The 14,512-nt window shown below is 39.5% G+C and overlaps 3 protein-coding genes and 3 long non-coding RNA genes across 11 annotated transcripts in view; 3 read left to right on the plus strand and 3 right to left on the minus strand.

Annotated features, from left to right (window-relative positions):
• The window catches only part of LOC109419235 (uncharacterized), an 83,909-nt gene extending 80,418 nt beyond the window's left edge, over positions 1-3,491 (minus strand). Inside the window, exons 1-2 of one of the 5 annotated variants that reach the window (XM_029867546.2) lie at positions 3,352-3,491; positions 1,807-2,093 (exon numbers count right to left, since the gene is read on the minus strand). The gene's annotated coding sequence lies outside the window, so the exon portion shown is untranslated. The other 4 variants (XM_029867539.2, XM_029867552.2, XM_029867565.2 and 1 more) reach the window with 4 other exon arrangements.
• Positions 3,492-5,272: 1,781 nt separating this feature from the next.
• Positions 5,273-6,560, plus strand: LOC134291457 (uncharacterized). Of its 2 annotated transcripts, XR_009999099.1 has the most exons (3): positions 5,305-5,565; positions 5,632-6,315; positions 6,430-6,560. It is a non-coding gene; the product is annotated as an uncharacterized LOC134291457 (long non-coding RNA). The 2 variants fall into 2 exon arrangements; XR_009999098.1 differs by lacking the exon at positions 6,430-6,560 and having other exon boundaries at positions 5,273-5,565; positions 5,632-6,201.
• Positions 6,561-7,883: 1,323 nt separating this feature from the next.
• LOC134291458 (uncharacterized) lies at positions 7,884-10,679 on the plus strand. The gene is made up of 2 exons (XR_009999100.1): positions 7,884-8,821; positions 8,888-10,679. It is a non-coding gene; the product is annotated as an uncharacterized LOC134291458 (long non-coding RNA).
• On the minus strand, positions 9,943-11,035 carry LOC109421129 (uncharacterized). Its single transcript, XM_062859216.1, has 2 exons — positions 10,294-11,035; positions 9,943-10,065 (listed from the first exon to the last, which is right to left on the minus strand). The coding sequence occupies exons 1-2, from the start codon at positions 10,860-10,862 to the stop codon at positions 9,972-9,974; spliced, it is 663 nt and encodes a 220-aa protein (XP_062715200.1). The 5' UTR covers positions 10,863-11,035; the 3' UTR covers positions 9,943-9,971.
• Positions 11,036-11,567: 532 nt separating this feature from the next.
• Positions 11,568-13,929, plus strand: LOC134291695 (uncharacterized). The gene is made up of 2 exons (XR_009999237.1): positions 11,568-12,071; positions 12,138-13,929. It is a non-coding gene; the product is annotated as an uncharacterized LOC134291695 (long non-coding RNA).
• On the minus strand, positions 13,193-14,285 carry LOC134291693 (uncharacterized). Its single transcript, XM_062859783.1, has 2 exons — positions 13,544-14,285; positions 13,193-13,315 (listed from the first exon to the last, which is right to left on the minus strand). Exons 1-2 carry the CDS (start codon positions 14,110-14,112, stop codon positions 13,222-13,224), a joined length of 663 nt encoding a protein of 220 aa, XP_062715767.1. The 5' UTR covers positions 14,113-14,285; the 3' UTR covers positions 13,193-13,221.
• Between the last annotated feature and the right edge of the window lie 227 nt (positions 14,286-14,512).

Here is a 14,512-nt window from a genome sequence, read left to right on the forward strand (position 1 = left end):
ATATCATTTTTGTCCTTTCAACACCATAACCATGAATACCAAGTACTTCGGAGTTAATTTATTCGACTGATTAAGAGATATTAGACAAAGTGCATCTTGCTGATTTTTTTTATCCATTTGTTAATCGATTCAAGATTATTTGGCAGTTAACAAAAGATACAGAATATGAATATGAAAGCTATTTTTTTAACATTCCATATAAGATTCTTGGAGGTATCTGGCATTACTGGTAAGTCCATGGTCTATGCTATTTTGGGAACCATTTCACTAGATGTCAAATCCACAATATTTTCTAGAACTTTTGGCCAATCGCACAAAATAAATTTGCTTAATACGCATAATACAACAATATTTTTAATAAGTGTAAGAAGGGTTCTGTTCACCATAGGTGGATTAAATCGGGTTTTTATTATTATATTCACTTTTTATCTTGCATTAGTTTTTCACCAGTCTATGGGAAATTATTTTTCAATAAATAATGCTGATCTCATACAAAGTGTATTCTAGCAGGGTATTTGTTTTCAACAAAATTATAATTAACAAATTACAAATACACAGGAATTTTATGAAAACTAACAATATGTTAAATGAAAGCTTTGAATTTATATATTGTGGGAAAAATGCAAGAACCGGACAGCCAAAGTAACTAGTTAATGCCAAAACTGATTAACTTAGTAGATATGTCATTTTTGTCCTTTTTACACCATATAACCATGAATATCAAGTACTTCGGAGCTAATTTATTCGACTGATTAAGAGATATTACACACTAAGATTCTGATTTTCCAGCTCAGTAAAATTTTCGCTGAGTTCTGTAATTTTTTCATCTTTTTACTGAGTTTTCAACAGCAGATTTAACTCGGTACACTCGGTAATCAATATTTACCGTTCATCAGTAACGATATTTACCGTTCATCTGTAATTTTTGACAGTTCATTTGCAGAACTCGTTAATTTATTTACAGAGTATTCAGCAAAAGGGATAACCGAGCGTACCGAGTTAAATCTGCTGTTGAGAACTCAGTAAAAAGATGGGGAAAATACCGAGCTGATCTTAGTGTGTAGACAAAGTGCATCTCGCTGATTTTCTTATCCATTTGTTAATCGATTCAAGATTATTTGGCAGTTAACAAAAGATACAATATTCCAGAATATGAAAGCTATTTTTTTAACATTCCATATAAGATTCTAGGAGGTGTCTGGCATTTCTGGTAAGTCCATGGTCTGATGCTATTTTGGGAACCAATTCACTAGATGTCAAATCCACAATATTTTCTAGAACTTTTGGTCAATCACACAGAATAAATTTGCTTAATACGCATAATACAACAATATTTTTAATAAGTGTAAGAAGGGTTCTGTTCACCATAGGTGGATTAAATCGGGTTTTTAGTATTGTATTGTATTTATTAGATTTAACGTAAGCCTGGCAGTTATAAACAATTTTTCAGGTCAAGGAAACTTTTTTTTTGCAATCATACGTCATGTAGCATGCATGGGGGAAGATACTTTTTGCTAAATGATGCCAAAGTAATAACCATCATCAAAAAAACATGAGCCGTCCAATAATCGATCGATTCAAAAACTTTCAGCATGGTTTTCATGCCTAATTTTGCACTCTGTTTCAAATGCTCATTGATAATATTCATTATAGTAGCGTGATCTGAAACAATGATCCAAAACCCAACTATTACTTTCCACCCGACATAAGCGACAATCAATTCAACAAGTTGATCCAATTAGAAAGCACTTTGCCATCCCATCCCATTGCAAGCAATGATGCAACAACAATCAAAGTCTGACTCACCTTATTCGCAACAGTCTGCGCGTTCAATCCCTGTCGCGATGTTCTTCCGCGTGTTCGTCCCACTGCTGTTAATCAATGCGTATCCAACAAAACACTCTTTCTTCTCAGCTTCTTCTAGAAACAGCACTGCCACTGCTTCCGCACAGAATCCAGTCTCCGGCGCAATCCACACAAAAAAAAAACAATCCTCTACTCCACCGTAGCACTGGAGAGCTATTCTTCCACAACAAAACCAGCAATTTGCTTACTTTGCTTCCTCCTTCTTTCCTAAACAAAACATAATTGCACTGTTTATTACTAGAGATATGTATGGGAGAACGTGCCTTCGCGAGACTTTTAAAACAGTCCGATTGAAATCCGTTCTTGTCGTCGTTGTTCGTCAACGCAAGTTTTTCACACCTGGTTAGACTCAACACACAAGGTTAGACTCAATCTTCCAGTACTTGGCCTCAGATCACACTATCCCAGATTCACGTAAAACACGGAAAAATCCCAACCGCACACTGTTCCACGGGACAGCCAACGCGAATGTGACCGTCCAGTCCCCGAACCGTTTTCAAAAAGCACCCCTCGGCGACGAACGAACCAAACGGACGGACGGACGCACACACAAAGGTTTTTCAGGATGGGCGGCCACTACTGGCTGCTGAAACCGAGCGGACCGAAACTGGCTAGCTACTAGCAGCAGAAGCAGCAACAGCAGCGGCAACGAGGCACAAGGTAAAGCGACCGACCATCCGAGCAGAGAGCGCCTACTGCTTCAATGATGACGACGACCACAACGGCGGCGATGATGCCGATGATGATGATGGTGGTGATGACGGAAGCCAAGGCCTGCCAGCCACACCGCGCGCGTACCGCACCGCACCACACCGCACACACAGTTCCGTTTGCCTTCGCCCCTTGAGGCAATGCCGCGCGCGCTGTGTTCCGTGTGCTCGGTGCTGTGTGTCGTCTGTTGCTCGCTTTCGTTTCGGGCCCTAGCTAGTGGTCACACCGCCGCACACTGAACGACAACGGCTCTACCGTCTCTACCGCGCAATGATGACGATGACGACGGTGGTGGTGAGACGAAAAAAAAACGCGATTCCTGCTGCTGTTGCCGCTGCCTGCGAGTGATCTTGTTCACGCTTCTTTCCCTCTTGGGTCAGGCCCCAGCCCAGAACCGCACATTGACTGCGATGGCGACGGACAGACGGGCGATGACCACGTAATATGCCACTCACTTTGGTGTGGTGGCCACTTCGGCTACACCTTTTGAAAGGTGAGCATTTTTTATTACTTTTCCACTAGTGATAAGCACTTGTAAACAAATCGGCGATCGTTATCAAACCTTCACTCTTCTTTTAATCGTCTTCAGAAAAAAAAAACACGCGACTTCACTTCAAAATTTTGAAAACGACCACTCGCTTTTGTCTGCCCATAAATCGGAAATTCCTCGATAAATCTCACAGTTCTCCAGATCTTCGCAATACCATTAACTTCCGTCTTCCAATTAGTACATTTAAAACTTTAAAATCACGCTTTTTAAATCCTAATATTCACCTTCTTCTGAACAATCTTCAGGAGCAATCCTCGAGGTTCTCCGCACTCCGCGCACTACACGACAGAAAATTTTCGCCTATCACGTTTGACAGCTCGGACACGAATGAGTGCGCGCGACAGTGGCAAAAGAGACGAGATGCACTGATATTCACACACCCCACACACCCTTTCACCTCGTAGGTGAGACAGAGATGCCCAATGTTGTTTTTCGCGTTTTTCACGCACACACTCGGAACAGATTGCGGTGTGTGAGAAACGGAAAGAGATGGCTAATTTATGGAGGTCGTTGGGGAGAAAGAGATAAACTAAACGAAGAGAAGATCAAAACAAAAAATGTGAAAATGCGCAGGGCAGTAAGCGATGAGTGTTGCAAATAACGGCAGTAACGGGTGGTACACTCTTAAATTTAGCCGCACGATCGAAAGGGTTGAATCAACACTAATCCTTAAATTATGAGCCATTTTACGAAGTGACAACCTTGGTGAAAACAATGGATTCACAGACAAACAGACGTCTCACTCTACTCACTTCTTATCGTCACCCTTTTTAACTATTAGTTCAAATATTGTGTAGTTCGCAAATCACTCGATCACGGCGCTCGCATCGCTTTTACTTCTGTTTGACGTTTGCTCACTACTCCCTGATAAAAAATATCATAAAAATACGATAAATTTTATTGTTACAACACCATTTTTTCGAAAAATATTCACCATTAAACGTATTGTAATTTACACAGCACACTCACCATCACCCCTATTGGGGTCTGGTACGTTTGGCATAAGGCCGTTTGGCATAAGGACATTTGGCATAAGGACGTTTGGCATAAAGGACATTTGGCATAAAGGACGTTTGGCATAAAGGACGTTTGGCATAAGGGACGTTTGGTATAAAGGACGTTTGGCATAAAGAATATGTGAAATATATTTTCCCTCTGGAGAAAAATTAAAGAACAGCCTTCAAGGGAAAGAAGGCAAACTTGTTGTTGGTGCATTATATTGGATCTCATATTTTCGAAATAACCTTTTGCTTCCATGAATTTGTTTTTTTTTCGGAAGGGGAATGTTCCTTCTTTTGTATATAGGCTGTTCTTCATCGATACAAGCAATTTAGATTCCGGTAATGGTTCTTTCTAGCAAATCATCCTTGTCTGCATATTATATCCATACAAGTTATGGCATTATAATGTATTATCCTTCTTTTGTATACTTATCCTTCTTTTACGTTAAGTATGTATGTCACTTTTTACTGAAATCATTTTATGCCAAACGTACTTTATGCCAAATGTCCATTATGCCAAACGTCCTTTATGCCAAATGTCCTTTATGCCAAGTGTCCTTTATGCCAAACGTCCTTATGCCAAATGGCATTATGCCAAACGGCCTTATGCCAAACGTACCAGACCCCCCCTATTGTTCTATACCATTCGGCGAATGGTAAATGGCACTTTTACAATAAAAAATGGTGGTCGTTATGTATCTTAACCATAAAATTTTGAGAAAATTTTCATACACTTTTTCGTGAAAAACAATAGAATGTATTGTGTTTTTATGAGACATTTTTAGGGCAATTTTCAAAAAAAAAACAATATATCTTAATGGTTTTTCATTGTTCTTATAATACAAATACAATTAATTGAATGGCGTCAAATGAATCGTTGTTATAATAAAAATACAATAATATTTGTTGTTGTTTGTAAGCAGTTTTCGCTTTTGAAAATCCATAGAATTTATATTTTCCGCTAACATTTATATCCAGCACGAGGGGGGTGACAATTCAAGATAAATCCGGATTTTGGACTTAATCACCAAACAAACAGCTTTTTCCTGAGTTTGATGCGAAATCCGATTAATCCGATGATTATTCAGTACAAATCGGGCTGAATGGTTCATATCTCCTTTATCGTAAGAATATCCATCCACATCTTTAATAATAGAACTCTGACATATTCTGTCATTATGACAACTAGTACCACTGTCACGTAAGAGTGTGTTGTGCACGTTTTGCATGCACGGGTTAGAATTCAAAACAACATTCCAAACTTTAGTTGCATTTGTGTATTTAATATTAGGAAACATTTTATTTGAGACTTAGTTACTTAGTTAGCTTAGTTACTTACCATGACAGCTAAATACGTATTCATAAATATTTCATAAATATATTCAGGCCTGCAGCCAGAGACTGAAAACTGTGTTATGTTCAATATTTAACATGCAGGTAAATATGTTTCATCATGAGCATAATAATACATGTTTATGCAAACAACCATATATGTATTTACAGCCAGCTTGTACCCTATTACTCAAGGAAGCCATCGAATTGAGAATGATTGGAGCTCGAAACCAAAAAGTATCAGCATCATCCTATCCTGCAGGATCGGAACAGAAAGCAAGGCGGTACCGTTTTGCGGGGTGTCATTGGGCCAAAGTGGAGTGACATTGGACTATTTTATACGTTTAGAATACGACGGAAATGCATATTGTGTGCTAAACTATACTATACTAGGATACATAATTCTGAGATACTTTGCATCCACCGTCGTATTCTCTGACTTATATTGAATCCATGTGATCGGTGGACCAATGTCACCCCGAACGACGGTACCTAGAGTGATGTTCATCAAAAAGGCTGGTCTTATCAATGCTGATTGTCAGCTTATCCAAAAAGTTATTAGATGTACTTGTCGTACGTTTAGTGTGCGAAGGGGAATCAAAAGGAATGAACAATGAAACTATGATCAAAACGAGCATCAAGGTGCATCAATGAAATTGTAAACATATCTCTAATGTAGCAATATGTGATCACAATGACACAATCTGGGCGCAATAAAAGTCGAGTATTTGAAAATAGAAACATTGGGTATTCGTGAATTGAGAAAAACAAACAAAAGAAAATGATTCTAAAAATAACCATTTATTGCACAACTTTATGATAATCACGAAGCTACACTGATTGCCTTCATCATCGGTAAGTGGATCGCTGTCCTCATACTTCATCCGCTTTACAACTAGATGCTGCAATACGTAGGTCGGAGGTCCATCCTCACAAGTACGCCTCACTTCCCGATCGTTCTCGTTCCAGTACTGCAGCGACCGTCGAGGTTTGGGAACATGATTGCTGACTAATTTCCAGGTATTCGGTTTCATAAGCTTCAGGTGTTGCCATTGCCGTCCATGGAGTATCTTCCGGAGTGGTTTCCAGATGACTGTCACATGGACGCTTCTTGGGCTGCTGTGAGATAAAATCACCGGAAATATCGTATTCGGTATGCTTAACTCGAACATGTGAAGAAAAGTTAGATATTTTCCAGCTGCCAGATTTTTCCATGCGAATTCGCAGAAAGGACACTTTAGGACCGCCCTCGTGCCAGCTTCATCACATGATATGTCGACCTTCATGGATGCTATTTGATCGAAAAAGTATGTTTCGGTGTTGCTTCCACTGCTGCATCTGAAAATAAAATAGCAATACATACATCAATGATTAGTAGAGTAAGTTAACGTTGTATGAAAAAAATAAAATTCAATCGCATCAACCCGGAACAAAGCTTTTTACCCTTATGGGTGGGTATAAAAACCGACTTTCGATCCGAAGCCTGCAGGCCCGAGTCTCATATACCAATCAACTAAAAATACTTACTTTGTGTAAAATTCGGTGACTTTCTGCCTCACCGATTGCTGTTTGCTGTCTGTTTTTCGGGGGCCGATTCAGATTTCCAAGGGAGTCTTGTTTGATTAGTTTCTTCGTGAATTTGGAAATGCCTTGCTCGAGGGGCGAATCACTAGCGCATTTTCGATTCAGCCTTGCGTATTGACATACGCATTGGCGCATTTTGTTACGCATTGGCGTATTAAGGTACGCATTTCTTAAATTCTAAAACACCTGTCAAAATTTTACAGCATGCACTTTTCAACGCATTCATGAAAGTGTTCGTATTTTTATACGCATTGACAAAAAAACTTGCATTTTGCTACGCATTGTTAAAAACACGCATTTTTCTACGCATTGATAGGAAACACGCATTTTTATGCGCATTGGTGGAATGCTCGCATTTTTATACGCATTGATAAATTACACGCATTTTCCTACGCATTGGCGTATTTTTCAACAAATTTTGTATTAAAACTCCAAAAATTCGCCATGCATTCCTGTGCATTTTTCAACGCATTGGATATTTTGGCGCATTTTTCAACGCATTACATTTTCAAACGCATTTTTCAAAGCATTGGAGCATTTTGTAACGCATTTTCATCAAAACGCATTTTCGATTCAGTTGTTTTGGAAGTGATCCGCCCCTCGGCCTTGCTTCTCAACTATATTGGATATCTCCTTCAATAAGCTCCGCTCTCCCAACACGAAGCGGAAGTTTTTCAAAGGCACGTTGAAGCCAATCATCTTCTGCCATTCACGATCTGATTTTCCGGTGTTTGACTTCCTCCTCCAATTCTCTCCAAAAATAGTCCATATTTTCGCCACTTTTAGCACTAACAGAAATAATTGCGAGATTTTGGACGAGAATTTGGTGCGCGCAGCGAGGGGGGCGACATTTATCCGCTGTGCCTTGACTATGTCGCATTTTTATTGAAACAATGCATTTTATATTCATTTTCGTGATTTCAGTATTTTCAATCGATTTAATCCGATTGTCTCGGATAATGTCGGATTTCTTCAATTTTCATTCGCTAATTTATTTTCAGTGCATTTTGTTCCATGCGTTACACACGTTACACACGCACACACATAATCGTCAAACAAATACTTATAAATCAAACGTCAAAACAAGTTCACTCTGTTTACGTTTACTCTGCGCGTACCAAATTCTCGTCCAAAATCTCGCAATTATTTCTGTTTAGTGCTAAAAGTGGCGAAAATATGGATTATTTTTGGAGAGTATTGAGCAAAGTGGTCGGTCCGATTCCAGTAAGTATCAAGGTGATACTGGAGCAGCTGCGATACATCCATGGCGGCCTTGCCTACTTAAATGATGACGTTATAAACGCGATGGAGGAGGAAGTCAAACCGAGGGGGGTGACAATTCAAGATAATTCCCGATTTTAGACTTAATCACAGCTTTTTCCCGAGTTTGATGCGAAATCCGACTAATCCGATGATTAATCAGTACAAATCGGGCTGAATGGTTCATATCTCCTTTATCGTAAGAATATCCATCCACATCTTTAATAATAGAACTGACTTATTCTGTCATTATGACAACTAGTACCACTGTCACGTAAGAGTGTGTTGTGCACGTTTTGCATGTACGGGTTAGAATTCAAAACAACATTCCAAACTTTGGTTGCATTTGTGTATTTAATATTAGGAAAAAATTTATTTGAGACTTAGTTACTTAGTTAACTTAGTTACTCGCCAATTACCATGACAGCTAAATACGTATTCATAAATATTTCATAAATATATTCAGGCCTGCAGCCAGAGACTGAAAACTGTGTTATGTTCAATATTTAACATGCAGGTATATATTTTTCATCATGAGCATAATAATACATGTTTATGCAAACAACCATATATGTATTTACAGCCAGCTTGTACCCTATTACTCAAGGAAGCCATCGAATTGAGAATGATTGGAGCTCGAAACCAAAAAGTATCAGCATCATCCTATCTTGCAGGATCGGAACAGAAAGCAAGGCGGTACCGTTTTGCGGGGTGTCATTGGGCCAAAGTGGAGTGACATTGGACTATTTTATACGTTTAGAATACGACGGAAATGCATATTGTGTGCTAAACTATACTATACTAGGATACATAATTCTGAGATACTTTGCATCCACCGTCGTATTCTCTGACTTATATTGAATCCGTGTGATCGGTGGACCAATGTCACCCCGAACGACGGTACCTAGAGTGATGTTCATCAAAAAGGCTGGTCTTATTAATGCTGATTGTCAGTGTATCCAAAAAGTTATTAGATGTACTTGTCGTACGTTTAGTGTGCGAAGGGGAATCAAAAGGAATGAACATACATCTAATCTCGTGAAACTATGATCAAGACGAGCATCAAGGTGCATCAATGAAATTGTAAAACATATCTCTATATGTGGCAATATGTGATCACAATGACACAATTTGGGCGCAATAAAAGTCGAGTATTTGAAAATAGAAACATTGGGTATTCTGTGAATTGAGAAAAACAAAAAAAAGGAAATGATTCTAAAAATGACCATTTATTGCACAACGTTATGATAATCACGAAGCTACACTGATCGCCTTCATCATCGGTAAATGGATCGCTGTCCTCATACTTCATTCGCTTTACAACTAGATGCTGCAATACGTATGTCGGAGGTCCATCCTCACAAGTACGCCTCACTTCCCGATCGTTCTCGTTTGTCAGTACTGCAGCGACCGTCGAGGTTTGAGAACATGATTGCTGACTAATTTCCAGGTATTCGGTTTCATAAGCTTCAGGTGTTGCCATTACCGTCCATGGAGTATCTTCCGGAGTGGTTTCCAGATGACTGTCACATGGACGCTTCTTGGACTGCTGTGAGATAAAATCACCGGGAATATCGTATTCGGCATGCTTAACTCGAACATGTGAAGAAAAGCTAGATATTTTCCAGCTGCCAGATTTTTCCATGCAAATTCGCAAAAAGGACACTTTAGGACCGCCCTCGTGCCAGCTTCATCATGTCGACCTTCATGGATGCTATTTGATCGAAAAAGTATGTTTCGGCGTTGCTTCCATTGCTGCATCTGAAAATAAAATAGCAATACATACATCAATGGTTAGTAGTAGAGTGGGTCAACGTTGTATGAAAAAAATAAAATTCTATCGCATCAACCCGGAACAAAGCTTTTTACCGAAGACGGCTAATAATTAGCCGTCTTCGTTTTTACCCTTATGGGTGGGTATAAAAACCGACTTTCGATCCGAAGCCTGCAGGCCCGAGTCTCATATACCAATCAACTAAAAATACTTACTTCTTTGTGTAAAATTCGATGACTTTCTGCCTCACCGATTGCTCAGTCTGTTTTTCGGGGGCCGATTCAGATTTTCCAAGGAAGTCTTGTTTGATTAGTTCCTTCGTGAATTTGGAAATGCCTTGCTTCTCAACTATATTGGATATCACCTTCAATAAGCTCCGCTCTCCCAACACGAAGCGGAAGTTTTTCAAAGGCCCGTTGAAGCCAATCATCTTCTGCCATTCACGATCTAATTTTCCGGTTGTTTCTGGAAGGTGTTTGACTTCCTCCTCCATCGCGTTTATAACGTCATCATTTAAGTAGGCAAGGCCGCCATGGATGTATCGCAGCTGCTCCAGTATCACCTTGATACTTACTGGAATCGGACCGACCACTTTGCTCAATACTCTCCAAAAATAATCCATATTTTCGCCACTTTTAGCACTAAACAGAAATAATTGCGAGATTTTGGACGAGAATTTGGTACGCGCAGAGTAAACGTAAACAGAGTGAACTTGTTTTGACGTTTGATTTATAAGTATTTGTTTGACGATTATGTGTGTGCGTGTGTAACGTGTGTAACGCATGGAACAAAATGCACTGAAAATAAATTAGCGAATGAAAATTGAAGAAATCCGACATTATCCGAGACAATCGGATTAAATCGATTGAAAATACTGAAATCACGAAAATGAATATAAAATGCATTGTTTCAATAAAAATGCGACATAGTCAAGGCACAGCGGATAAATGTCGCCCCCCTCGAGTCAAACACCTTCCAGAAACAACCGGAAAATTAGATCGTGAATGGCAGAAGATGATTGGCTTCAACGGGCCTTTGAAAAACTTCCGCTTCGTGTTGGGAGAGCGGAGCTTATTGAAGGTGATATCCAATATAGTTGAGAAGCAAGGCATTTCCAAATTCACGAAGGAACTAATCAAACAAGACTTCCTTGGAAAATCTGAATCGGCCCCCGAAAAACAGACTGAGCAATCGGTGAGGCAGAAAGTCATCGAATTTTACACAAAGAAGTAAGTATTTTTAGTTGATTGGTATATGAGACTCGGGCCTGCAGGCTTCGGATCGAAAGTCGGTTTTTATACCCACCCATAAGGGTAAAAACGAAGACGGCTAATTATTAGCCGTCTTCGGTAAAAAGCTTTGTTCCGGGTTGATGCGATAGAATTTTATTTTTTTCATACAACGTTGACCCACTCTACTACTAACCATTGATGTATGTATTGCTATTTTATTTTCAGATGCAGCAATGGAAGCAACGCCGAAACATACTTTTTCGATCAAATAGCATCCATGAAGGTCGACATGATGAAGCTGGCACGAGCGAGGGGGGTGACAATTCAAGATAATTCCCGATTTTAGACTTAATCACAGCTTTTTCCCGAGTTTGATGCGAAATCCGACTAATCCGATGATTAATCAGTACAAATCGGGCTGAATGGTTCATATCTCCTTTATCGTAAGAATATCCATCCACATCTTTAATAATAGAACTGACTTATTCTGTCATTATGACAACTAGTACCACTGTCACGTAAGAGTGTGTTGTGCACGTTTTGCATGTACGGGTTAGAATTCAAAACAACATTCCAAACTTTGGTTGCATTTGTGTATTTAATATTAGGAAAAAATTTATTTGAGACTTAGTTACTTAGTTAACTTAGTTACTCGCCAATTACCATGACAGCTAAATACGTATTCATAAATATTTCATAAATATATTCAGGCCTGCAGCCAGAGACTGAAAACTGTGTTATGTTCAATATTTAACATGCAGGTATATATTTTTCATCATGAGCATAATAATACATGTTTATGCAAACAACCATATATGTATTTACAGCCAGCTTGTACCCTATTACTCAAGGAAGCCATCGAATTGAGAATGATTGGAGCTCGAAACCAAAAAGTATCAGCATCATCCTATCTTGCAGGATCGGAACAGAAAGCAAGGCGGTACCGTTTTGCGGGGTGTCATTGGGCCAAAGTGGAGTGACATTGGACTATTTTATACGTTTAGAATACGACGGAAATGCATATTGTGTGCTAAACTATACTATACTAGGATACATAATTCTGAGATACTTTGCATCCACGGTCGTATTCTCTGACTTATATTGAATCCGTGTGATCGGTGGACCAATGTCACCCCGAACGACGGTACCTAGAGTGATGTTCATCAAAAAGGCTGGTCTTATTAATGCTGATTGTCAGTGTATCCAAAAAGTTATTAGATGTACTTGTCGTACGTTTAGTGTGCGAAGGGGAATCAAAAGGAATGAACATACATCTAATCTCGTGAAACTATGATCAAGACGAGCATCAAGGTGCATCAATGAAATTGTAAAACATATCTCTATATGTGGCAATATGTGATCACAATGACACAATTTGGGCGCAATAAAAGTCGAGTATTTGAAAATAGAAACATTGGGTATTCTGTGAATTGAGAAAAACAAAAAAAAGGAAATGATTCTAAAAATGACCATTTATTGCACAACGTTATGATAATCACGAAGCTACACTGATCGCCTTCATCATCGGTAAATGGATCGCTGTCCTCATACTTCATTCGCTTTACAACTAGATGCTGCAATACGTATGTCGGAGGTCCATCCTCACAAGTACGCCTCACTTCCCGATCGTTCTCGTTTGTCAGTACTGCAGCGACCGTCGAGGTTTGAGAACATGATTGCTGACTAATTTCCAGGTATTCGGTTTCATAAGCTTCAGGTGTTGCCATTACCGTCCATGGAGTATCTTCCGGAGTGGTTTCCAGATGACTGTCACATGGACGCTTCTTGGACTGCTGTGAGATAAAATCACCGGGAATATCGTATTCGGCATGCTTAACTCGAACATGTGAAGAAAAGCTAGATATTTTCCAGCTGCCAGATTTTTCCATGCAAATTCGCAAAAAGGACACTTTAGGACCGCCCTCGTGCCAGCTTCATCATGTCGACCTTCATGGATGCTATTTGATCGAAAAAGTATGTTTCGGCGTTGCTTCCATTGCTGCATCTGAAAATAAAATAGCAATACATACATCAATGGTTAGTAGTAGAGTGGGTCAACGTTGTATGAAAAAAATAAAATTCTATCGCATCAACCCGGAACAAAGCTTTTTACCGAAGACGGCTAATAATTAGCCGTCTTCGTTTTTACCCTTATGGGTGGGTATAAAAACCGACTTTCGATCCGAAGCCTGCAGGCCCGAGTCTCATATACCAATCAACTAAAAATACTTACTTCTTTGTGTAAAATTCGATGACTTTCTGCCTCACCGATTGCTCAGTCTGTTTTTCGGGGGCCGATTCAGATTTTCCAAGGAAGTCTTGTTTGATTAGTTCCTTCGTGAATTTGGAAATGCCTTGCTTCTCAACTATATTGGATATCACCTTCAATAAGCTCCGCTCTCCCAACACGAAGCGGAAGTTTTTCAAAGGCCCGTTGAAGCCAATCATCTTCTGCCATTCACGATCTAATTTTCCGGTTGTTTCTGGAAGGTGTTTGACTTCCTCCTCCATCGCGTTTATAACGTCATCATTTAAGTAGGCAAGGCCGCCATGGATGTATCGCAGCTGCTCCAGTATCACCTTGATACTTACTGGAATCGGACCGACCACTTTGCTCAATACTCTCCAAAAATAATCCATATTTTCGCCACTTTTAGCACTAAACAGAAATAATTGCGAGATTTTGGACGAGAATTTGGTACGCGCAGAGTAAACGTAAACAGAGTGAACTTGTTTTGACGTTTGATTTATAAGTATTTGTTTGACGATTATGTGTGTGCGTGTGTAACGTGTGTAACGCATGGAACAAAATGCACTGAAAATAAATTAGCGAATGAAAATTGAAGAAATCCGACATTATCCGAGACAATCGGATTAAATCGATTGAAAATACTGAAATCACGAAAATGAATATAAAATGCATTGTTTCAATAAAAATGCGACATAGTCAAGGCACAGCGGATAAATGTCGCCCCCCTCGGGCACGAGGGCGGTCCTAAAGTGTCCTTTTTGCGAATTTGCATGGAAAAATCTGGCAGCTGGAAAATATCTAGCTTTTCTTCACATGTTCGAGTTAAGCATGCCGAATACGATATTCCCGGTGATTTTATCTCACAGCAGTCCAAGAAGCGTCCATGTGACAGTCATCTGGAAACCACTCCGGAAGATACTCCATGGACGGTAATGGCAACACCTGAAGCTT

The sequence above is a fragment of the Aedes albopictus genome, chromosome 3 (assembly GCF_035046485.1).
Source record: "Aedes albopictus strain Foshan chromosome 3, AalbF5, whole genome shotgun sequence".
Classification (NCBI taxonomy): Eukaryota; Metazoa; Arthropoda; class Insecta; order Diptera; family Culicidae; genus Aedes; species Aedes albopictus.

Coding starts and splice junctions, on each gene's coding strand:
- LOC134291693 (XM_062859783.1), bottom strand. CDS start 14,112: ATGCGTTACACACGTTACACACGCACACACATAATCGTCAAACAAATA. Junction 13,316..13,543: donor ATCGAATTTTACACAAAGAA/GTAAGTATTTTT, acceptor TTTTATTTTCAG/ATGCAGCAATGGAAGCAACG.
- LOC109421129 (XM_062859216.1), bottom strand. CDS start 10,862: ATGCGTTACACACGTTACACACGCACACACATAATCGTCAAACAAATA. Junction 10,066..10,293: donor ATCGAATTTTACACAAAGAA/GTAAGTATTTTT, acceptor TTTTATTTTCAG/ATGCAGCAATGGAAGCAACG.